This window comes from Rattus rattus, chromosome 2 (assembly GCF_011064425.1).
Source record: "Rattus rattus isolate New Zealand chromosome 2, Rrattus_CSIRO_v1, whole genome shotgun sequence".
NCBI classification, from domain to species: domain Eukaryota; kingdom Metazoa; phylum Chordata; class Mammalia; order Rodentia; family Muridae; genus Rattus; species Rattus rattus.
The window spans coordinates 167,614,311-167,636,298 of record NC_046155.1 but is presented as its reverse complement, the minus strand read 5'-3'; the positions used below and the strand labels follow the sequence as shown (position 1 = coordinate 167,636,298).

The 21,988-nt window shown below is 54.3% G+C and overlaps 2 protein-coding genes and 1 non-coding gene across 3 annotated transcripts; 1 reads left to right on the top strand and 2 right to left on the bottom strand.

Moving 5' to 3' along the window:
* Positions 1–1,938: 1,938 nt before the first annotated feature.
* Positions 1,939–14,576, bottom strand: Plekhg2 (pleckstrin homology and RhoGEF domain containing G2). The gene is given in 18 exon segments (XM_032894067.1): positions 1,939–3,606; positions 3,981–4,881; positions 4,995–5,171; positions 6,190–6,206; positions 6,362–6,526; positions 6,618–6,719; positions 6,810–6,843; positions 7,197–7,283; positions 7,370–7,462; positions 9,742–9,942; positions 10,094–10,231; positions 10,409–10,559; positions 10,801–10,847; positions 10,946–11,012; positions 12,111–12,211; positions 12,290–12,549; positions 13,140–13,270; positions 13,888–14,576. Coding segments are annotated over 17 exon segments (4,116 nt in total). The 5' UTR covers positions 13,249–13,270; positions 13,888–14,576; the 3' UTR covers positions 1,939–2,140.
* Positions 14,577–15,003: 427 nt separating this feature from the next.
* Trnai-uau lies at positions 15,004–15,097 on the top strand. The gene is made up of 2 exons: positions 15,004–15,041; positions 15,062–15,097. It is a non-coding gene; the product is annotated as a tRNA-Ile (tRNA).
* A 3,240-nt stretch (positions 15,098–18,337) lies between these two features.
* On the bottom strand, positions 18,338–20,846 carry Zfp36 (ZFP36 ring finger protein). Its single transcript, XM_032894065.1, has 2 exons — positions 20,739–20,846; positions 18,338–20,068 (listed from the first exon to the last, which is right to left on the bottom strand). The coding sequence occupies exons 1-2, from the start codon at positions 20,778–20,780 to the stop codon at positions 19,130–19,132; spliced, it is 981 nt and encodes a 326-aa protein (XP_032749956.1). The 5' UTR covers positions 20,781–20,846; the 3' UTR covers positions 18,338–19,129.
* Between the last annotated feature and the right edge of the window lie 1,142 nt (positions 20,847–21,988).

The window sequence follows — 21,988 nt, the reverse complement described above, 5'->3', positions numbered from 1 at the left end:
AGCCGTGAGACTAGGTAAGGTGCTTCTTTGTGTCTCTGCCTCCTCTTCCTATTTTTTTGGGTTGAGAAAGGGAGGAGCTGGAGAGATGTTTGTGGTTAAAAGGGCTCTCACAGAGGACCCAAGATCAATTTCCAGCATCCATGCTGGTTGGCTCCTAACTACCCACCCATTTAAGTCCAGCTTCAGAGGGATCTGACCCCCTCTTTGTAGACTCAGGGTCATTTGTATGCACAGACATACAAAATTCAAACAAACCAACCAAACCCACCAATAATGAAAGGCTGGGGAGAGATGAGGTGGGGTTAGAGCACTCGCCTAGCAAGCCCATGGCCCTAAATTCAATGCCCAGTACTGCAAACAACACAAAAGCCATCCTTATTGTTTAAGGGAGGTGACTGGCCACGCTCTTGAAAGAACATGGGCCCAGTTTGGTTGTCAGTGCAAAGCAAAACTTAAGTGGAACCTTCATTAACCTCTTAGGGATGCCGAGGGCCAAAACAGAATGAGCTCACATGTAGTGTCAACCCTCAAGCCAGAAGCTAGTTTATAATAAAGCACAGCCTCTGGCTGCTAGCCAATGGCTAACAATCAGATTCCTGAGTTCTGTAGGTCAGGACTGGGCCTTGTGTGTGTTTGTATGCGATTAGACTAACTCCCTGGTGAGTCATGGGTTAAGATGTCCCTGAGAAATGACAGGATGCTAAGCTCATTCTGAGAAGTGGTCACTTTAAAGACAGGAAAGCCAGAGTTCTTTGAGGAATGTCGCATGCCAAATAGAAAGGGGACTTGAATTTACAGCTGTGACACGGGAATGTCTCAGAATTCTTGGGAGGATCAGAGACAGAAGGAGCTGGCATTCTGTCACCAAACAAATTGTTTAAATTATGCTGCCCTGCGGACCACTGCTGGAAGGGGGCAGGATTAAACATAAAATCCCTTTTGTTTCTACTACAAACTTGAATTATTCCGTGGGAGGCAAGAGCATCCCAAACGAGGAGGGATGTGGGGTGTGCAGGGGGAGGCTGGACACAATCAGAATATTCATGGGAAAAGGGGGCTTGGGTGTTCCCAGGAAAACCAAATGAGGAACAGAGCTCCCATAACCCCATTTTAATCTGCCCTGGTGTCAGCATGGGAAGGTCCTGAGGTTTTATGGTACCTGGAAGAACCCAATCAAGGAGAGAAGGCCAGGGGCGGGGGTTGATGATTAGAGGTGGCAGCAGTAATGAGAGATTAAAATGGGTGGGTGGATGGACAGATGGAAGGATGTGTGGGCAAACAGTGGGTGGGGATAAAGATGTAGACATTGGATATATTTAGATGAAAAAGGAGAATATGAGTCAGAGGCAGGATGGAAGAATACAATTGGATGAAGGATGGATGGATGAAGGGAGTATAGGACAGAGGTTGGTGTGTAAGATACTTGATGGGAAATGGACAGAGATGAATACTGAATGGATTGTAGAGGGTCCTCATTTCAGCTTCTCAAGTAGCTGGGGCTGGAGGTGTGCCCCACCATGTATACTGAGCTTTTTTGGATAGGTTATCACAGTCCTAAATGCCTCAAAACCACAAATCAGGTTCCAACAGTTTCTAACGGCCCCCAAGGAGCTTGAAGTTCCCCATTTTCTTTTTTTTTTTTTTTTTTTTGAGACATGGTGTCATGTGACACAGGCTGGCTTTGAACTTGCTATGTAGCCAAGGGCAGCCACAAACATCTGATCTGACCTTCCGTCTCCACAGAGTAGAGGTATGCATTATCATACCCAGTTTTAGGTAAGTGCTGGGAGTTGAACCTAGGACTTTGTACATGCTAAGCAAGTGCTCTACCAACTGAACTAAGGCAAATGTTCTTAGAGCTTCGACATTCTGGGCCACATCAGCCCTTCCCATTCATAGTGTCTTCACCCATTCATGGGGGCAGAGGAGGACCTCAAGAAAGGCAAAACCACAGCATTTTATAAAATTAATTAACAAAATAACCACGCCCTCAGGAGGGCCATCTGTGGGCAGATTCCTGGAGCTAGAAAGCTACAGCCACTTCTGGACCCATGTCCAGACTCTGGATGTCATAGGGATGGGTGGGCACCTGGTGAATGTTCTTGAAGCCAGTGTCCAGGCTTACATATGAAAAGTAGCATCAGGAGCCTCCTGGGCCTGGGGAAGGCCCGCAGGCTCCTGGGTGGGGGGCTGCCAAGAGAGCAGGGTGGTTTAGTCGGACCTGAGCTCTAGCTGGTCGTAGCCGCCCACCACCTCCTACCTGAATGCTCACTGTGGTCGCATAGCTGAGCCTCCTGGCTGGAGGAGCTGGGGGCTGGGGCTGAGGTGGGGGTGAAGGTGCCCGTGATGTGGGGGCAGAGGAGGACCAGTGACCCTGGGAGGCTGCCATGCCCTCTCCCCCAGGGCCCTGGCGCCGAGCCAAGCTCTGGCTGATGTACGAAGCTGCCAGGTACCTTGAGAGGGCAGCTGCGCTGGGGCCCAGGAGCTGGCGAGTGGAGAGCGAGGGGCTATGTGGCGGGGTCAAGTCCAGAGACTCTGACGTGGCAACCCGAGAGACTAAACCCCTTGGTTTGGATAACTCCACGGTCGTCTGGACCGGGGAAGTCACTAGGCCTTGAAGATCTTGAGGGCATCCTTGTTCAGGGCAAGGCACGGCAGCTGTTGAAACATGGCCATCTGTGGTGTTCTGTTGGCCTGGTGAAGGTAAGAGTCTGGGAGCTGGGGTGTCTGTGAGGCTGGGCTCTGGACCCAGAAACGCTGGAGCTTCCTCCTGTGTGGGGAAAGACGGGGGCACTTTGGCCCTGACGTCTGTAAGGCCTTGAGGCTGGGACATGGGGATGGCGGTTGGCGTCTGAACGTCTTGGGGCAGAGATGGTAGAGGGTTGCATGGGACGCAGCAGTCTGGATGACCTTGCTGTGCGGGCAGAGGTAAGGCACCAGCACCCTCCATGTCTGGGACGTCAGGTGACAATGGCAGCGGGGTGGCTGGGATCTGATGGTCAGGGCTGCTTGTGCACGCTGGCAGAGGGCTGACAGCTTGGCCATCAACAGCAGTGGGGCCCTGATCGACGCCGACATCTCTTCGCTCGGCTCCTGGAGCATTGTTTGGGCTTCGGCTGTCTTCATGACCTTCTTGCCTGGGCAATGCCGCAGTGGTTGGCATCTGAAAGTCTGCCGGACACTCTTGGCCAGGAAGGGAAGTGGTGGTGGACTGAACCTGGATCTCCACATAGTTTCTACGCTCAGTTGAAGGAGCGGCAGCTGGAACTTGCAGCTGGCCTGTATCAGGCAGGGTTGAGGCAGTTGGGAGCTGAACATCTGGAGGGTCTTGCTTGGGCAAAAGGGATGCAGATGGACCCTGGAGGCTCTGGAAGTTGCTTTGCCCAGGCAAAGGGACAGGAGGTGGAATGCAGTTATTACTCAGATGGCCTTGCTTGGGCAAATCTGAAACAGTCAGACTCTGGCCACTCAGGTCATCTCCTTGTGTACACAAAGGTGTGGCAGCTTGAACCAGAGCAGCAGGGCCCAGAGGGACAGACTCCTGGGCACAGTTCAGTGGGAAGGCCAGCTCACATACAAGCACATGTCCAAATGCAGGCAGGGCCCCTGTACAAAGAAAAAAAAGGACAAGAGCTAAGGATATAGTAGAGCCCCTGCCTAGAATCCCTCAATGAGTGATTAGGGGCGTGGCTCAGTGGTAGAGCTCCTGTGCCCAGTGAGGGAGGGGCTGGGGGTGTGGCTCAGTGGTAGAGCCCCTGCCTAGAATCCCCCCAGTGAGGGAGGGGCCGGGGGTGTGGCTCAGTGGTAGAGCCTCTGCCTAGAATCCCCCAGTGAGGGGCTGGGGGCGTGGCTCAGTGGTAGAGCCCCTGCCTAGAATCCCCCAGTGAAGGGCTGGGGGTGGGGCTCAGTGGTAGAGCCCCTGCCTAGAATGTGATAGTGGCCCCAGGCCCTAGCACCATAAGGGGAAAAAAGTTTGTCACCTGGTTCAGCCTCTTCCTGGGGTGGGCAAGGGCATGGCTGGGGTTGGGCCAGGACTCGAGGTCTGCGGCGGGGTGCATTGGTGGATGCCCTAGTCTCAGCTCGCTGCATCTGCTGGATCCGCTCGCTGTAGAGCCGAGCCAACTCTCGCACCCGTGACGCTGACCGCTCTGAATGTGGCATTCCTGTCTTCCCACTGGTGCTGCCTCCACTAAGATCAGAGTCCTCCAGGATCAGCAGAGGTTCTGGGAAGCCAGGCCGGGCCAGCTGCCCCTGCTCCAGTGCTTGCCAGGCACTCCGGATTTCTGAACAGGAGCGGTATTCCAGTTCTTCCGGGAATCCTTGGACTGGGGTGCCATCCTGGGTCTGCACAGCTGGGAAGGACACGCCTTCTGTGTCTTCCTCCTGCCCGGCTCTGCTTTCTGAGGGTGGCTCACTCAGTCTTCCCAGGTTGCTCCCAGTCAACAGTTCCCTCCTGGTGGCTTGAGACTGGGCTGCCTCCTGCAGGGGTCCAGGGAGCCAGGAGCCACAGGGGAAGGAAGGGGTGTTGGCCAAGCTGGGAATGTCAGGCACACTGGACATGGGTGAAAGGCAGGGCACCTCAAAAACACCAGGGATGTCAGAGAGACTTGGAGGGCAGGGAGCCTCGGGAATTTCTGGAAGGTCGGGCATGTCACTGGGAATCTTCGGAAGGCTGGGAATGCAGGGAACTTCAGCTGCACCGGAACCTTCCAGCCCCTCTAAGACATGGAGCGGGGAAGGCTCCCGTTCATCTTTCTCCAGCTCTTCATCCTCCTCCTCTTCCGAAGACTCTCGGCTGGGCAGAGCTTGGAACGGGAGGGTTTCACTTTCAACGGGCACCCTGGAGTCTCTGGGGAACTTGGGAATGTCGTGGGTGGCTGGCTGTAGTGGGTACACAAAGAAAAGCCAAGAAATCAGGGAGACGGGGTGGGCTGACCGGGGCTGTGGTCTCTGCCTGCCCAAGTGCTTCAAATATGATGGCGATTTCAGCTCACCCCCGAGTCCCTGAGGCCTCTCTGGTTCAGCAGTTCTAGAATTTCCTCAGTTATGGACGTCCCCGACGGGTCCAATGTGGGGGGCCCAGCATCCTCCAGGTCTTCAGGGGGGCCAGGAGCAGATACTGGTGGCTGCAACTCAGACGGGGGATGGAGTTCACCTTCACTGCCAGCATGCTGTGAGGAGGAAAGGCATAGAAAGCAAGGGCCAGGAGTGCCCTGTGCCCCACGTTCCCAGCCCCTCCTCTTGCACATTGGGGAAGTCAAAGATGACCCCTCCACCTCCTCACCCCCTTTTTTTTGGGAACAGGGTCTTATGTAGCCTAGGGTGGTCTGGAACTTCTAATCCTCTTACCTTTTCACCAAGGCAGTCTAGTTCCTCCCTCCCACCCCCTGCATCCCTCTTCCAGTTATGTTGCTGGGGTTGGAACTCAGGGACCGGATATTCTACCTCCGAGTATTATTCTGCCCCCCTCAAACTGCCCTCCTTCCCTTTTCAGAGACAGGGTCTCACTATAGAGCCTGAGCTGGCCTAGAACTCAGTATGTAGACCAGGCTAGCCCCAAACTCACAGAGATCTCCTCGCCTTTGCCTCCCAACTAGGATTTGAGACCTGTGGTACCACATCATACCTGACCTGCTAGTCCTTTGGTTTTTTATTTACTTTCACTTGTTTGTTTTAGAGACAGGATTTCTCTATGTAGCCCTGGCCTTCCTGGAACTCACTCTGTAGACCAGGCTGGCCTCTTACTTGTCAGAGCTCTGCCTTCCCCTTTTCTATCTTGAGCCAGAGAACTTGCCTGTGCAGCTTGATCCTCTTGTTCCAGTTTCCAATGTAGTGGGAACTGCAGCCATCTGCCAGGACACCTGGCTCAAGGCCTTATTTTTTTCTTTCCCCCCCTTTTTGAGAGTCTCATTTAGTCAAGCTCGCCTGTAGTCAAGGATAACTTTGACCTCCAAGTCCTCCTGCCTCTGCCTCCCACCTGCTGGGCTTTCCGGCTTGTGCCAGCACATCTAGGTTTATGTGCTGCTAAGGGCTCAACCCCAGAGTTCTGTGCAGACTGAGCAAGCACAGACACACTTTGCTATGTCCCCAAGCCTTTAACCCATGCTTATTTTGAGCCAGGGGTGTAGAATTTCCTTTTCCATCAGAGCTAGGGATTTAGGTACCCAGACCCTGGCGGGCATTTCTTACCTTGACTTGAGGCTTATCTGGGGATGGAGAAGTAAAGAGGAGACAAGAACAAGACACAGGAGTAAATTATTCCCGGTAACCCATCAGCTGCCCCCTTCTTCCCTTCCCACCCTTCCCAGACATCCCTAGAAAGAGACCAGGACAGACTGACAGACACAGACCAGTTACTAACCGTTCTGGGGAAGAATGACATAAGGGTCCTTTGGTGGCTCTAGGGGGAAGGAAAAAGGATATCAGGAGGCCAGGCTCCCTGGCATTCCTGGGACCCCTTTGAGGAGTGGGCACTCACCAGACTGCCTGCGGCCACGGCGACTGCCAGAAAGTCTTGGAGATGGAGCTGTGGGAGAGATGGTCAGAGTTCAGTGTGAGCCCAGCCCTTCAGCCTTGGGACGTGCTGGGAACCTGAACCCACATTCTATTTCAACTACCTGGGTTCCTTCTGCTGGGGGTAAAACTTCGAGCATCTCGAGGTCGGGGAGAGTCCAGAGGGGATGTTGGGGGTTCTGGGATGTGTTTGCTTTTGGGGGCACCTATGGCGAGAGTTGGGGGACTGTCTACTTTCTTGGAAGCATCTCCTCTTTTGGCATAGGACCACAGCCAGCCCAGGCCCCTAGACTCACAGTGCAGGCTGTTTTCCAAGAGAACTTGCTTTGCCTGAAAGACAGGGAGATGGAGAGGTGTTGGAGGGATAGGACTGGGAGGGCAGATCCTGAGAACCAACCATTCCCAGGAACAAACGGCTGCTTCTGGTGCCTGGCTGATGACCGTCAGTCCTCGCCACAGCCCTACGGTGGAGTGTTACTGTCCCCCCAGGTAAGGAAACCGAAGGCTGGTGATCCTGTTGCCCAAGATCACAAAGCAAGAATGTGCTGGATTCTCAAGCCAGAAAGCAGAACTCTGCAGGCTTAGCCATTAGGTAGCACGAGGGTCCCACCCATGTTACTCAGGGAATCTGCCGTAGAGACTGGGCTCCAGCTCTCAAGGTCGCTTGTTAGACAGGCCCATACCTTGGCAGGGATGGAAGCCGGGTGGTTCTCGAAGAAGAGGCGCTGGAGACAGTGGATCCACAACCGCTTCTCTTCTTGGTTCTTGGCCTGGGCGTGAGGTAGGTGGAGGTGAGGGAGGCTGGGCTCTGAGCTGGAGAGGGAATGGGTGTCAGCCCAGCCCAACCTTTGCATACCTGAAACAGGTGTCTGTGCTTGGGGATGGTCAGGTCTGACACCTTAAATCCTAGGGGATCTCGAGGAGTCTCGCTTACGCTCAGGTTACAACACTGAGGAGAGCAGAGAGGGTGGGATGCTGAGGGCACCCTGGTACCAGACACGCTTCAGAAAATTCAGGGTTCCCATCTGCTACGAAGAAGCTCCCCACAGGCTGTTTTGCCTCTTAACCCGTCGGGCTGGGCTCTGTTCACTCCCTCACCAGATTCCTCCCTACACTCTTGAATATATATATACTCCCTCCTCTTCCTGACCCCCATGAAGAAACTTTCCACACCCCTCTGGGCTTTTCTTGAATTTTTAAATGATTTCCAATTCTACCTTTAAGATATTCCTGATCAAACATTTCTGTGAACAATTGCAATTTCTTGTTTTTTTTTCTTTTTCTTTCTTTCTTTTCTTTTCTTTTTTTTAGTACACTGTTCAGACACCCCAGAAGGCACCAGATTTCAGATGGTTGTGTGCCACCATGTGGTTGCTGGGATTTGAACTCAGGACCTCTGGAAGAGTAGTCAGTGCTCTTAACCACTGAGCCATCTCTCCAGCCCCTTGTTTCTGTTTTTTGAGGTAGGTTTTCTTTGTGTAGCCCTGGCTGTCCTAAAACAAGCTAGGCAGGCCAGTCTGGCCTCTAACTCACAGAGATCCACCTGTCTCAAGTGTTGGGATTAAAGATGTGTGCCATCACCACCAAGCCCCTACATTTTCAAAAAGTCTGAGTCTCACTATGTAGCCCAGGGTGGCCTCAAAGTACTAGTTCTCCTGTCTTAGCTTTTCCAAGGCTGGGTTACAGGCACGGGTCACTCATGCCTGGTTTCCCCTACCCCCTTTTTTATTGAACTGGGATCTTGAGCTTGTGTAGACCATGGTGACTATGAACTCCCAATCCTGTTGTCTTTACTGGGATTACAGGCATGCACTGTCACAACTGGTTTATTCTGGGTTGGGGATGGAATATGGTGTTCTATTCATGTAAGGCAAGCATTCTAACCATTGAACCACCTTGCTAGCCCATGCCTCCTGTTTTTTTAATTCATGAAAAAAAAAAATTGCTGGCAAATATGATGGCACACACCTGTAGTCCTAGCACTGGGAATCTGAGGCAGGAGAATTAAAGCAAGTTTGAAGTCAACATGGCCCACGTAGCAAGTTCCAGGCAGCTAGGCTCATAAAGAGGGCTGTAGGAAGGGCTTAGTCGGGGCAGAAGCACTTGTGTGCCTCCTGAAGTCTAGAGTTTGGTCCCCAGTTTCCACAGGGGGTAGGACAGAACTGAACCGTGAGAGCTTTCCCCACCACCCCTTCCTCACACACACACAAATAAAATAAAGTGTGGGCCATGGCCACTTGGTTCAGTCTGCCCTTCACTCGGGAGGGTGGACTTACTGCTTTTGCTTTTTACACCCTACAAGTCCTTGCAGAGGTCTCTGTGTGCCAGAGGCCATGCACAGCTGTATAATGAGACCATGTCTCAAAAACAAACAAACCTGGGGGACAGGCTATGTGCATGTGACTCCATGTGCCCTTGGTAGCCAGAGGCTTTGGACCCCTCTAGCTGGAGTTCAGTGGTCTTGAGCAGCCTGATACACGACGATCAAATCCAGATCCTCTGTAAGAGCTCTCTCTCTAGCCCTCACACTTTTATTTTTACATTTACTTGTGTATGGGGTAATAAGACACATCACCACGGTGCCAGGGGAGGTCAGAGGACAAGTCTGTGGCATCTTTCTGCACTGGGCCCTGTAGCCACACTGTTGCCTTTTTGGTTTGGTTGGTTTTTTCTTTTTGTTTGTTTGTTTTTCTTTTTTTCGGAGCTGGGGATCGAACCCAGGGCCTTGCACTTGCTAGGCAAGCGCTCTACCACTGAACTAAATCCCCAACCCCGGTTTGGTTGTTTTGAGACAAGGTCAGGCTCACTCTGTAGTCCTAGCTACCCTAGAACACGGAGATCAGCGTGTCCCTCCTGAGATAGGATCTCATGATGTAACCTATGCTGACCTTGAGCCTTCCTGCCGGTCTCACTGGCCTTAGGCTTCTGCTTCAGGTCCCCTCTCCCCTGACCTCCAATGCTTGGTCTTCAGGTGTGAGCTACATCATCTAGCCTTTCCTGTTTCTCATCAAGCTGCCAGGGACTGGTCTTGAACCTCTGGAGCCCAGGCTAGCCTTGAACTTTTGATCCTCTTGTCTCAGCATTCCCAGTAACTGGAATCAAAGGTCAAATGCCACTGGGCCCAGCTAAGCTAAATATGGTCCCTGGAAGCCAGTCTGTCCCCTTTGGGTATTCAGCTGAAGACATGTTGGTTGCAACTGTCTGACCCAGACCCCACCCCATACTCACAAAGATGTGACCCTTGTAGGTGTATTCAGGCCCCCGACGCTTGGCTACCAGCAGCATCCGGGAGAACAGGAAGAGCAGGCGCTCACCCCCACGAAGCCTTGGGCCTCCCCCGCCTCCCCCACGGAAGGTGCCTTCCAGGACCAGCTCTCCAAAGGCACTGAGCTCCGGGCCAGTCCAGCCACCCAGCCGCCGCTGCACTTCCTGCTGGGACCACACGGGGCACGGAGACAGGCCCGGGTTGGTGGCACACATATAGAAGCCAAAAGAGAGGTGTTAGTGACGGGGACACACTGAGCAATGTCCCCATGGCTCGGTCCCCAGTTCAGGCGGCCCCGCCCACCCCGGGGGGCACCTGCAGGCGTGCTGCATGCTCTTGCTTGCGCTTCATGTCATTGATGTACCAGGCCACTGCAGTCATGGACACGATGGCTTCCTCCACCATCTCTCGCCCTCCGGTGTCTGGGCCTTCTGCCCAGTGCTTGCCCAGTTCCTGCCAGTCACCCAGCGGGGCAGACAGGATGGAGGAGAAAAAGAAGATTAGAGTGAGACGGGAGGCGGAGCAACATGAAGGGGAAGGGCAGACCACAGAGAGTCAGGGTCCCAGGGGTGGCTGTTAGACCCAACCAGGCCCCCTCTCCACAAGCCAGGCCTCAAGGGCACAGCTGACCTGCAGCAGGAGATGGTACTTCAGGATGCGCTGAACAGGCTTCAGCAAGAAGCTCTGCAGAGGCAGGGAGTGACGGAGCTGGGCCTGACGCTCCTGCAGCCACACAGTGGCTGGCGGGGACAGTGACAGCTCTCGGAGCAGGGCCAGGGAGCTGGGGGCACAGCACAGATCAGTGGTGGCTGGTGCTCCAGCAGGCAGGGCTGGGAGCAGGTGGCCAGGTTTGGGGATGATCAGGTCAGGGCATTAAAAGGAGATAAGTGACTAACAAGGTCTAGAAGGGGCTGCCCCTGGGCACGGGGTTGGGGGGAGGAGGTAGTGGGTGGAGGATAGTGGCTTGGCACATTGGCTCATGGGAATACCCTGGGGTCAAGCAGGGACTTTCTCTGCCTCACCTCGGGTAGTTCATGCAGTACAATGTGTAGATGTCAAAATCTTCGCTCTGTGGGGGCACTCGAGTCAGATTCCCATGGCCCCCATGAATCCCAGCCCGGCAATTCCCTGGCCTCGAGCTGTCCTCAGAGGCTGGTTCATACTCACCCTTTGCACGAAGCACTCGGCGATGCCCCCTGCACTGCTGCAGCCCTCCAAGTCCTCCAGGAGCTCACTGTGGGGGAGGGGGGGGATAAAGAACTTGCCTGCCTCCTTGTCCCACGACAAGACTCCAGAGAGCGACAGACAGGTAGGAAGCAGCCTCAGCCCACTGTCTTTGCCCGGATTCATATTATTCAACCTGTTAACCCCGTCGTGGCTGGCATGCCATGACCTAGGGAGTGACACCACAGGCCTGGGACGGGGGGTGTTGGTGATGCCCGGCATCTTAGACATCTTAGACTATGTTGTAAGCCAGGGAGTGGTGGCACTACCTTGTAACCTCAGCTACTTGGGAGGCAAGGAAATGGGATGGAGGGTTCAATACCAGTGTGGGCTACTGAGTGAGATTCTAGTCTTACAACAACAACAACATAAGAGAGAAACTGAAGACACAGCTCTGGATGCTGAGGCAGGAAGATCTCAATTTCGAGGCCAGCTTGAACCACACCAGGAGACCGTAGGTGTGGTCGTGCATGCCGGTAATTCCAGCACTTGGGAGGGAAATAAAGGCAGGGGACTGAGTCAAGGTCGTCTTCAGCAACCTAGCAAGTTCCAAGCCGGCCTAGTTCTATGAGGCCCTGTTTACCTCAAATAATAAAACAAATCACAAAAGCTTCTTTTTTGCGGGGCAGTGGTGGTGCACACTTTTGATCCCAGCACACAGGAGGCAGAGGCAGGCAGATCTCTGAGTTCGAGGCCAGCCAGGGCTACACAGAGAAACCATGTCTTGAAACCCCCATTCCCTGTGAAAAAAGATTCTCTTGGGATTGTGAGAGGCTACACTTGGGCCCTCGTGTCTTCTTCACTAGGGCAAGCAACCAACTAGGTTTGTTCAGACCTGAGGGTGTCCTAGGCCCATGGAACTGCTGTGGTAAATCTGGGACTGGATGCTCAGACCCCACAGGACTCAAGGTCTGAGAACCTAACATGGTTCCTGTAAGTTCTATCCTTCTTCCCATCTTGAGTCCTCACTGTCCCCATCATGCCCAATATTACACCTCACATGCCAGCCTACACAAGGCCACTAAGAGGCACTCAGGCTTGTGTTAGGACACAGTCCCTCCCCTGGCACAGCAGCCAGTCCCCTGGCAGTGCCCACCCTGCCCCTTACCTGCTAAACTCATAGATGTCCTCGATGTTTGCAAACAGAGTGCCCACCTGCTCCACGTTCAGCCCTAGGGCCCTGCCATCCATCAGAGGGCCCAGGTAATCCTGTGGGAATGACAGGGGTTACAGAGGCCAAGGGCCTGGCCTGGGTTGCCACTGTCTTCAGGTGCCTGCCCACCTCACCTCCACGATGCTGCGAAGGTCCCGGACATATGCCCGCTCTGTCTCCACAATCTCCCTGGCCACCCGTTCCAGCATGGACAGTTTCACTGACCCCTGGATCCCCACTGGTGACAGGTGCAGGCGTATGGGGGGCTCTGGCAGGGGCTCTGGCCTGGAGGCTGAGCAGGCTGGAGATGGGTCCCCTTCAGAGCCCACGGTGCTCAAAGAGGTGGAGCTGCCAGAGCCCCTTGGAGAAGCCATGTTGGGGGCTGCAGGAGCTGCTGAGGAAGGGAGCAAGGTTAGGGCTTCCCAGACACAGTCTTATGGATCCCATAGTCACCCCCACTTGGCTGACAGTTCCCACGGGTCTCTGCTCTACTATAATTTGTCCAGTCTGATCCTGTACCTATCAGGGTTCTTTCCTCTCTGGGGCTTAGATCTTCACTGCTTTTTCACCTCCTTCATCAACCACACAGCTATCACTATGAATCTGTCCAACTGACCTTGTCACTCCCATAAGCACAGGACCTTTACGTTCAAGTCCAAACTCCTCAGATCCACACGGCCCCATCTAATCCCCTCACCTAGTTCCCTTTCCACACCTCTCTAACAGCCCCCACCCTTCACACTCAACTTTGTCCAATTATTTAAAGGTGCAGCAGTGGGCCTTTGCACATACTGTTCCCTGCATGCAGAATTCTTCTTTGTGTCCAACTCCTTTCTCCTGACTTCTCAGCTTAGCAGTCTCCTCCGTGGTGACAGGGCTGGGCTTTCTTGGCCATGCTCAGCACTAGGTGAGCCACAGAGGGATGCTCATTGTCCTGAGGGAAGGGACAAATGCCCACAGGCTCCACCTGTCTGGGCCGCTCACCTGTTGGAGTATCACTCACAGCTGCGCAGTCGCAAACTTCACCTTGGTGACCACACCCCAGCCTAAGGCTGGGTTTGGACAGGCTGAGTCCCCGGGCTCCCTCTGGCATGGCTGAGGGGCACAACTCGGACCTACAAAGAGACGCACTTCTTGGGAACTAGACTTCACTGGTCTCCAGGCCGCTCCAACTCACAGATAGGTTATTGGAAGTTGATCTAAATCCTAAGGAGGGGCTCCGAGAAGATACAAAGTGACAGAAAGAAGGGGCTGAGAAGACAAGCTAAAGATGGGAAAAGGTTGAGACAAAGAACGAAGACAGCAAAAGTGCCTGACTCTGCAAGTCCCATCTGTCTGGGGGCCCCCCCCTTCCCAAGGCTCAGGGATCCTGGGAACTCTCAGGCTCAGGCTGAAGCCGAGGGCGAGGGGCAGGGCTGGGAAAAACCGTGGGCGGGAGAGGCCGCGGGGTCCCAGGGGAGGGCGGAGGCTGGGGGACCGGATGCCAGGGTCCTACAGACGGTTCCTTACCCCGCCCAGGACGGCGCGCTGGGGCGCTGGCCCCGAGTCCTCCACCCAGCTCCAGCCGGTCCCTCGGCGCCCCAACCGCGGTCCCCACTGTTGGATCCTTCCCTGTGCAGTTGCAGCCCCTAACTCCAGCCGGCGCCTCCACTACCCCCCACCGGCACGCCCCCTCATTGTTCCGCTTCGGCGCCGCCCCCTCCCCCAGCCCCCGGCCCCTCGCTCCCCTCACCTCCCGGGGAGCCACGGGCCTTGAGGTCGGGAGTCCCGCGCGTCTGCACGGTAACGCGCGGTCCCGGGGGAGGCTCACAACCCAGGCTTAAGGTCGTGAACTTGGGGTTCTTGGACTCCAGAATCCGGGGAGAGTTGGGATCCGGAGTCCGAAGTCTCGGTGTTCTAATTAGAAGATGCTGCAACCCTCTACTCGAGTCTCAGAACAGGGCGCTGGGGACCCAAATTCCTCAGTCTTCTAGGTAGGGCTGTGTGTTGTCGGGGGGCACCGGGACTCCAGAGTTTCCAGAACCCGAGGGGCTGGGATGAAGTCACCTCCGGGAGGGACCGCAAGGACTGGCTAACTCTCGGTCTCCTGGAGGTGATGGATGTTGCAGCCCTAAGTCGAGGCGCGAGATCCTGTCCCCAAGTGGCTCCAGGAGGGGGTCTCGGACTCAGAGTTGGGACCCCATGGCAGGGATGCACGGCCACAAATCCTACGGTCTTCGAAGCCGGGCGCGGGACCGGCCTCCAGCCTCGGGGCTGACTTCCCGAGCCCCCGCCTCCTCCAGAAGGGGGCGCTGGGCATCAGGTCCCGGACTCTGCGCGGGAGCCAGGACTTGCGGGTCTCTTAAGACGCGGGACAGAGGTCCCGGACGCCTGGGTCCGACACTATGGACGCCTCGGGCTCCCGAATGAGTGTCCTGGGGCTCTGGGGGCGGCGGCGACGCCGCATATGGGGCGGGGAGAGTCGGGTCCCAGATGTGGGGCGGGGGGCGGCCGCCGCTGCGGCTCACATCCTGTTCCCGCCCGCTGGGGGGAGGGGCTGCCTTCCGGCACGCCCTCCTGCAAAGGCTTTAAAAAAAATCCTCGCCCCCTACTCGGAATAATCGCAAACTGCAGGCGGGCCCAACAGCAAGTCACCGCCCACATTCCAAGAGTCTAGAGCCCCGAGGACTTTTTACCTTTTACAGCAAGGCCCAAGAGGCGTGAGAATCTGGAATAATCTCACTCTCTCGTTCTTATTGGTCGGTCGGCGGGCTTTATATTTGCATATGCAATGTTATGCCGAACCATTCAACAAAGTCGCGCGACTACAACTGACTGAAGGACTTTGTGGCGCGAGGGTGCGGCCGGAGCTCCAGTGGCGCAATCGGTTAGCGCGCGGTACTTATACGTCAGTGCTAGGCGAAGCGATGCCGAGGTTGTGAGTTCGATCCTCACCTGGAGCACTTCCTTTTTCCCCCCCTTATATCTACCCTGCTATTTTTGTGTTCTCTCATCAGTTTAGACATTTTCATCAAAATTCAATCAAACGGTTTGGCTTGTTTGAGACAGGGTCTCACCATGTAGCTCTCGCTGGTCAGGAAATCACTATGTTAGACCAGGCTGGCCTCGAACTCACAGAGATGCGCCTGCCTCTGCCTCCCGAGTACTGGGATTAAAGGCGTGCGTCACTACAACTACAGAATTTTTGAAGAATGAACATTTCCTTGTGAATTTTTTGCAATGTTTGGTGGAACAGTACCAAAGTTGCAGTTTCTATTCTGGTCGCCAGGGGGCAATAACGTCTCTCATTAAAATGGCCTGAGCGTCAAATGGAACCTCAATCTCAGATCCTAGGGATGGATGGATGGATGGTTACAACAGGCTCTTTTTGTATATTTTTCTTCTTGAGGTTTCTTAACCAATTTTTTTTCAACATATACACTGAACATTCACTAGGTACCGTTCCTTCTGTCTCTGAGGACTTGACCTTTTTTCTTTCTTTTTTTTTCTTTTTTTCGGAGCTGGGGACCAAACTCAGGGCCTTGCGCTTTCTAGGCAAGCGCTCTACCACTGAGCTAAATCCCCAAGCCCAAGGACTTGACCTTTTAACCGTGGAGTCTGATTGCTAAAAGTCTACAAATTAAGTACATTTTTAAGTTTGACGTTCACTATGTTACCCAGACTGGCCTAAACTCCTGGTTCTGTCACCATCTGGGAGTGTAAGTATATCTTTAGATTAGGTACTGATAAATACGGAGCAGGTAGATGAAGATCATCATGGCTGGGGATCTTAGTTTTTATTTTATGTATATGGGGTGTTTGGCTCCCAAGTGTGTCTCTGCACCACGTGCATGCTGGTGCCCAAAGAGACTGGAGGAGGGCGGCAGGTCCCCTGGAACTGCGGTTTCAGAGGGTTAGGAACCTTGTGGTGCAGGGAATCAAACCAGAGTGTTCTTAACTGCTGATCTCTCTCTCCAGCCCCAGGGGAGATCTACTTTGAACAGACACCTGGAGGAGAGGAGGGAACCATGGGAACTCGGGGAGATGTTCCAGATAACACTCTAAAGCTGAAGATGGGTGTGTTAGTGGAGCAGATGAGAGGAGTGAGCAGGGGAGGGGTTGTGGGGCAGGGGCAGGACGGACTCGTGTGTGTGTGTGTGTGTGTGTGTGTGTGTGTGTGTGTGTCTCTGTCTGTTGACCTGTGGTGAGGATTTTAAACTCTGGTGTCCTAACAAGTTTCCCAGAGCAACTGACTACAGGGAGGAACGAGAGAATAGGTACTTTTAGAACTGGGTACTAGCAAGTGGGCTTTTGATGAGAGGGCCCTAGAGGCTGGAGTGATTTGTAGACTTGGCTGTGTCTTTAAAGCAGGTCTAAGGGGTTGGTGTCATAGCATGCCTAGTGTCCAGAGGCCAGGAGAGGGCTCTGGATCCTCTGGAATTGGAGTTGTCAGCCGTCATGTGGGTCCTTTGCAAAAGAAGCAGGTTCATTCTCAACCTCTGAACCATCTGTCGAGGACCTGGAGAGGTCATACACCAGGGTTTGGCAGATGTTGAACAAGTACTCTGTACTTTGCTACTTCCTCAAAAGAGCAAGAAACTTTTTGAGGGGACCAGTGCCAGAGGTGGTAGCTGTGTATCCCTTTCTTCTAGTGCCCATCCATTTCTTCCTCTCAATGTCCAGTGCTGCTTACCTCTACCTACCTGGTGCCTCGGGGACTTCTGGGTTTCTGTTCCCCTCTCCCAACCCTGTTCTACATACCAGGGCCTGAGCTCTTTCTCGCAAGGGAGGCAGTTTCCTGGGAGAGGAGACCAAAGGTCAGTAGAATGGAGTGAAAGACACGCAGGGTGAGAGGAAGAGGGAGGTTACGGGTATACTGTTAAGGGAGGAAGCAAAGGGCCTAGCAGGAAGGGCTACCATACAGGGAGACCATCTTAAAAAACAAACGGAACAAAAGTCCTAGGGGCTATGAGACAGAGGGGGTAACGGGGAGGAGCTACAGCAATAGGTGGGAGGAGTTGGGGAGAAGAAAAGAGGAAGGATGAGAGGGAGGAGGCTGAGAGGAGGGGAGGAAGCGGAGGAAAACGAAGAGGGGCGGGGCGCGGGCCCTGACGCGGGCAGCTTCCGGGTGCGGCCCGCCCAGCCTAGGCTGGCTGCGGTCTCGGCCTTTTTCCTTGTATGGTCGGACGACGAGGCTGCCCTACCCCTGCGCCCCGCGAGCTGAACCAGACGAAGTTCCGGAAATGCCCGATCAGGGTCTGTAGATGCTAGAAGGCCAAGATTCTTTAGGTGTCTGGAGACACTCAAGTTGCCTGGTGTCGGGGCCCGAGATTCCAAATGGAGCCTAGAATTTTCACACTTCTTTAAAGACCCTGCTCCAAATCGGGAGGGTTCATATCTATAATCCTAAACATTCATAAGGTTGAGGCAGGAGGATTGCCAGGAGTTGCTCAGGGTTCAGAGGGAAACCCAGCCTTCCCTTCTTCCCCACCCTGCCCTCCAAAAAACCAAAATCCATAAAGAATCGGCTGAGAGGGCTCAGCAAATATAAAGGCGCTTGCTACTAAGTTATAAAACCTAGTTCGATCCCGAGACCAACCAACTTTGTGGAAGAGACCCGATTCCTGACTAACACACTACACGTTAAAACGATAAAATTGGGCATGGTGACCTGCGCTTGTTATCCTAGCATTTCAGAGGCTGAGGCAGGAGGTTGCAGAGAGTTCAGAACAGTGTGAGCCAGGGTCGACCTTATTTAAAAAAAAAAAAAGGTTAAACTAAAATAAGTCCTCTGTCAAGCTCGCCCAGGCTGTCTACGCGGGGTTCAGAGTCCCCTAGGGGCCGGCTTTGGGGTGACCCCTGACCCTGGCCGCCCGGGCTCGCCTTCCGGCACATTCCGTCCTCGCCGCCCCGCCCCACCCCGCCCTCCTTCCTTGGCCCTGTGGGGACGGAAACATCCTGTCCCTGCCCGAGCTGGGTCAAGAGCCGGAGGGACAGGCCTGGAGCACCCCTTAGCCAGGAGAACTAGCTCTCCTTGTTCCTTCTGGGTGACTTCATCCCGCCACGCCTCCTCAGGTGAACAACCGGGCTAACGTCACTTCCTGCCAGGTAAGCGCCCCTAGGCAGCACTGCTCACAGGAAGGTCTGGAGGTCAGTTTACCCACCATCACAAGGCTGTGGACCACGGAAAAAAACAAATTCCATCACAGTTCACACTCAAGATTTTATTTAAAAATTCCAAAAAAACCCACAAAAATAGACTTGTACGGTAACAATATATTACTTAATATATTATAGTATATACTTAATACAGTATCAGTTTTAACATTACAAAAAGAAAAACGGAGTAGACGACCCAATATATATAAATACTATAAAATCTTATTACAATAAATAAAGTCGTCATAAATAAAGGGTCCATTGGTTGGGGCGGGGGCGTGGGGGAAAAGGGATTTGGCAATGGCTTTGGCTATTTGCTTTGGGAGGGAAATTTGAGCACCAGGATTCTCAGGAGAGGCTTCAACCACCGGACACTGAACTTCGGGGTCTAGTAAAAATTAGGATAGTATTGTGGGAGCCGGTTCTTCACAGCACTTAAGATTCCAGGAGACCAGAGTTTCCGAGGGGCTGGTGCATACCTGTAACCCCAGAACTTGGAAAAGGCTAAGGCAGGATTATATTGAGTTCAAAGCCAGCCTGGGGTACCGTAATAATCCCCTATCTCAGAAACAACATAAGACTTGAGACCTGGAAGATCAACTGTCAACTGTACCCCTCAAACATGCTACATCTCAGGTACCCTAGGAACGGATCCACCCAAACACTGAATTTGCAAACTAGGGACCTGCCCTAGCCCAGCACCAGGGGAATGGGTTAATGCAACTTGGAATGTCCAGGAGGAGGGACTTAGAGGAGTCCCCCCAGGTCCCCACAGCAACGAGCAGTTCCCTCCCTCTTCTTTGAGATCTAGCTGATCCACACTGGGCAGGCACTTGTCACTCAGAGACAGAGATGCGATTGAAGATGGGAAGACGCCTTGGAGGTGCAGGGGGCTGAGGAGGCCCAAACACCCCGGCCTCAAAGACAGGCGAGTCTGACCCACCCAGGCTGCTGCCGCTGCTGGCGTAATCATCAGGGTCGGATCCCAGAGAGTGTGCAGATGGGCTCCGAGCCAGACCACCCAAGGGCCCCCAGATGGTGCTAGGGGTAGTAGACCTTCGGCAGGAGGGACAACAGGCTGGGGTAGGGTCTCTTCGAGACACAGGGGTCCCAGGGGCAGCAGAGAAGGCAGAAGGGGAAAGTGGAAGGTCCCCAGGCGGTGGTGGGGAGCTGGAAGGCGAAAAGGAGCAAGAGGACAGGGAAGGGCCAGAGAAGCCTGGAGGTGGTGGCGAGGTTCTGCGGCCTGAGGGCAAGCCTGAGAAGCTGATGCTTTGTCGGAGCACATGGGGCTGGCCAGGGAGAGCCAGGTCCTCGGTAGGGTTGTGGATGAAGTGGCATCGAGAGCCGTAGGGGCAGCGGCCCTGGAGGTAGAACTTGTGGCAGAGTTCCGTTTTGTACTTGGGGTGGCGATTGGCTTGGCGCAGTTCACCCGGGCCGTGGGCAAACTGGCACTTGGCCCCATAGCGACAACGCCCGCTCTCTGAGTAGGTCCGACAGAGCTCAGTCTTGTATCGAGAGGAGGTGGTGGGAGTTGCAGTAGGCGAAGTAGGTGAGGGTGACAGCTCAGGGCCCGGGCGGGGAGCCAAGGGTGCGAAACCAGGGGGTGGGGGTACCCAGCCACAGCTTCGGCCCTCCACCAGGCTAGTGGAGCGGCCAGTCAGGCGAGAGGTGACCCCAGATGGGATGGAGTCCGATGAGTTTATGTTCCAAAGTCCTCCGGAGGACTCAGTTCCTCCGTGGTCGGGTGACAGGTCATGGCTCATCGACATAAGGCTCTAAGAGGAATAGGGTTCGGTTAGGCCACCAGAAAAGGTAAGGTGACGACGCCCCGCCCCTGTGGTAAAGCACTTCACCAGCTTGCCATTCCGGTTTGTGGGTTCTCGGCCTGAGCCCCACCCGGCTCACAAATTTCAGGGAGAACCTGACTACAGAGGTTTGGGTGTTAACAAATGACTGAAGCTAATCCAGAAGGATCTAGGGAGCCCAGTATCCCCGACGGATCGAGAGAGGGTACCCCCAAATCAAAGCACCACGGCTGCTCGCCAATTTTGGGCCTCTAGACCTCCCCGGATAAGACCGCCCATCGGGCGCTCGTTTCACAACTTAGAGAAGCCGGCCAAAGCTGACCCAGGAGGCCAGATCTCTCTAGAACTCTGACCATGTCAACTCCCCGCTCAACTTTAACACCTGCCTGGCCGCCAAACCGCGCCATGGGCAGCGAAGGGTACTAGACAGGTGTGGGGCCGCTTCCGCCCTGCGCGAGTGACAGCAGTGCGCCAGCTTTCCGTCCCCAGGGGATCGCCGGTATCTAGACCGAGGCGCCCGGCTCACGGGCTCCCTCTCTCACTTCCAGCCAGTTAGGGCTAGTCTGAGAAGGAATGGAGGCGTCCCGGGCCTAAGTTTGGTGCGTCCGGGATCCGAGAGTGCTGTCTAACCAGTACTCACCTCGTAGATGGCAGAGAGATCCATGGTGGCGCGAATGGCCATGGAGAAGAGACCGACAGTCGGTTCGCAGAAGTCAGGCTGTGGGACCGCCGCAGGAGCTTTCGCCTTTTATGGGGCGGCCCGGGGGCGTGGCCACGAGAGCTTCCCGGACGCGCCCCCGCGGCGTAGCCCGGCCGGCCTGGTACTAGGCCCCTTCCGCCCATCTGCTGGTTAGCATGCACAATGTGCCTGAACTTGGCTCTCCCCAGCCCTCTCCCACGAGGGTAGTGGGGAGGGCTATGTACGACAGATTTGGTGGTGATGGGAGCGGGGCGTCTGACTAGTTTTCAGAGGTTGAAGGTAGTCGGGAAGAGAACTGGGGCAGAAGTGGGGGCAGGGCTCTAGGGACAATTGACAAGGGCAGAGACTGAGAGGGCGTGTGCGTGTGAGACAGACGGGGGCGGGGAGAGACAAGCTGGAAGAGACAGAGATGGCCAGAAGCTGAGAGAAAAACAAAGAGACAGTGAGAGACATTCACACTGGACCCGCTGGTTTGGGATTGTGATTCCAGTCACTTGGGGAGGCTGAGGCAGGAGTCTGGGACTTCAAGGCCTGGCTCGACTGTATTGTGGGTCCTAGGGCAGCCTAGGTAACTTAGTGAGACTCTTGTCTTAAAAAGTAAAAAGGCCCCAGATGTTGGCTCAAACTTTTAATCTCAGCACTTCGGAGGAAGAAGCAGAGGGATCTCTGTGAGTTCGAGGCCAGCCTGGTTTACAGAGCGAGTTCCAGGACAGCCAGGAATACACATGAAACAAAAGACTGGCATATGGTTGTGATCCTGGTTCTGACCTATACAGAGTGGGGAGACAATAGGGAGAGGGGCCTGGGACACAAATCTCAGTGAGGAAGCCGGTTACAGAAAGATGAAAAGGGAAGTTGAAATAAAAACTAAAACCTGAAGGCACAGAACCTGTAAGACAGTTGGCTCAGGTAGGGACCGCTCAGAACTTTACTTAGCTCAGCAGCGCCCTTCCAAGTCTAGCAAGGCTGGATAGAGCCCATTTACCCAAGCTGCATTTTAAATTAAGAGGTTTGCTTCCGAAGCTTAAGGCTGTAACAGCTTGAGTCTTTTATTAGGGAGGAAGCTCTCCTCTATTAAAAATATGGGCCACCTTCAACGTTGAATGGGTTTCTTGTAGTGCAAGCAGTCTTAACCAAACTTTAAACTCTCTCGAGATCTGTAAGGGTTTTGTTTTTAGGTCGGGTCTCCT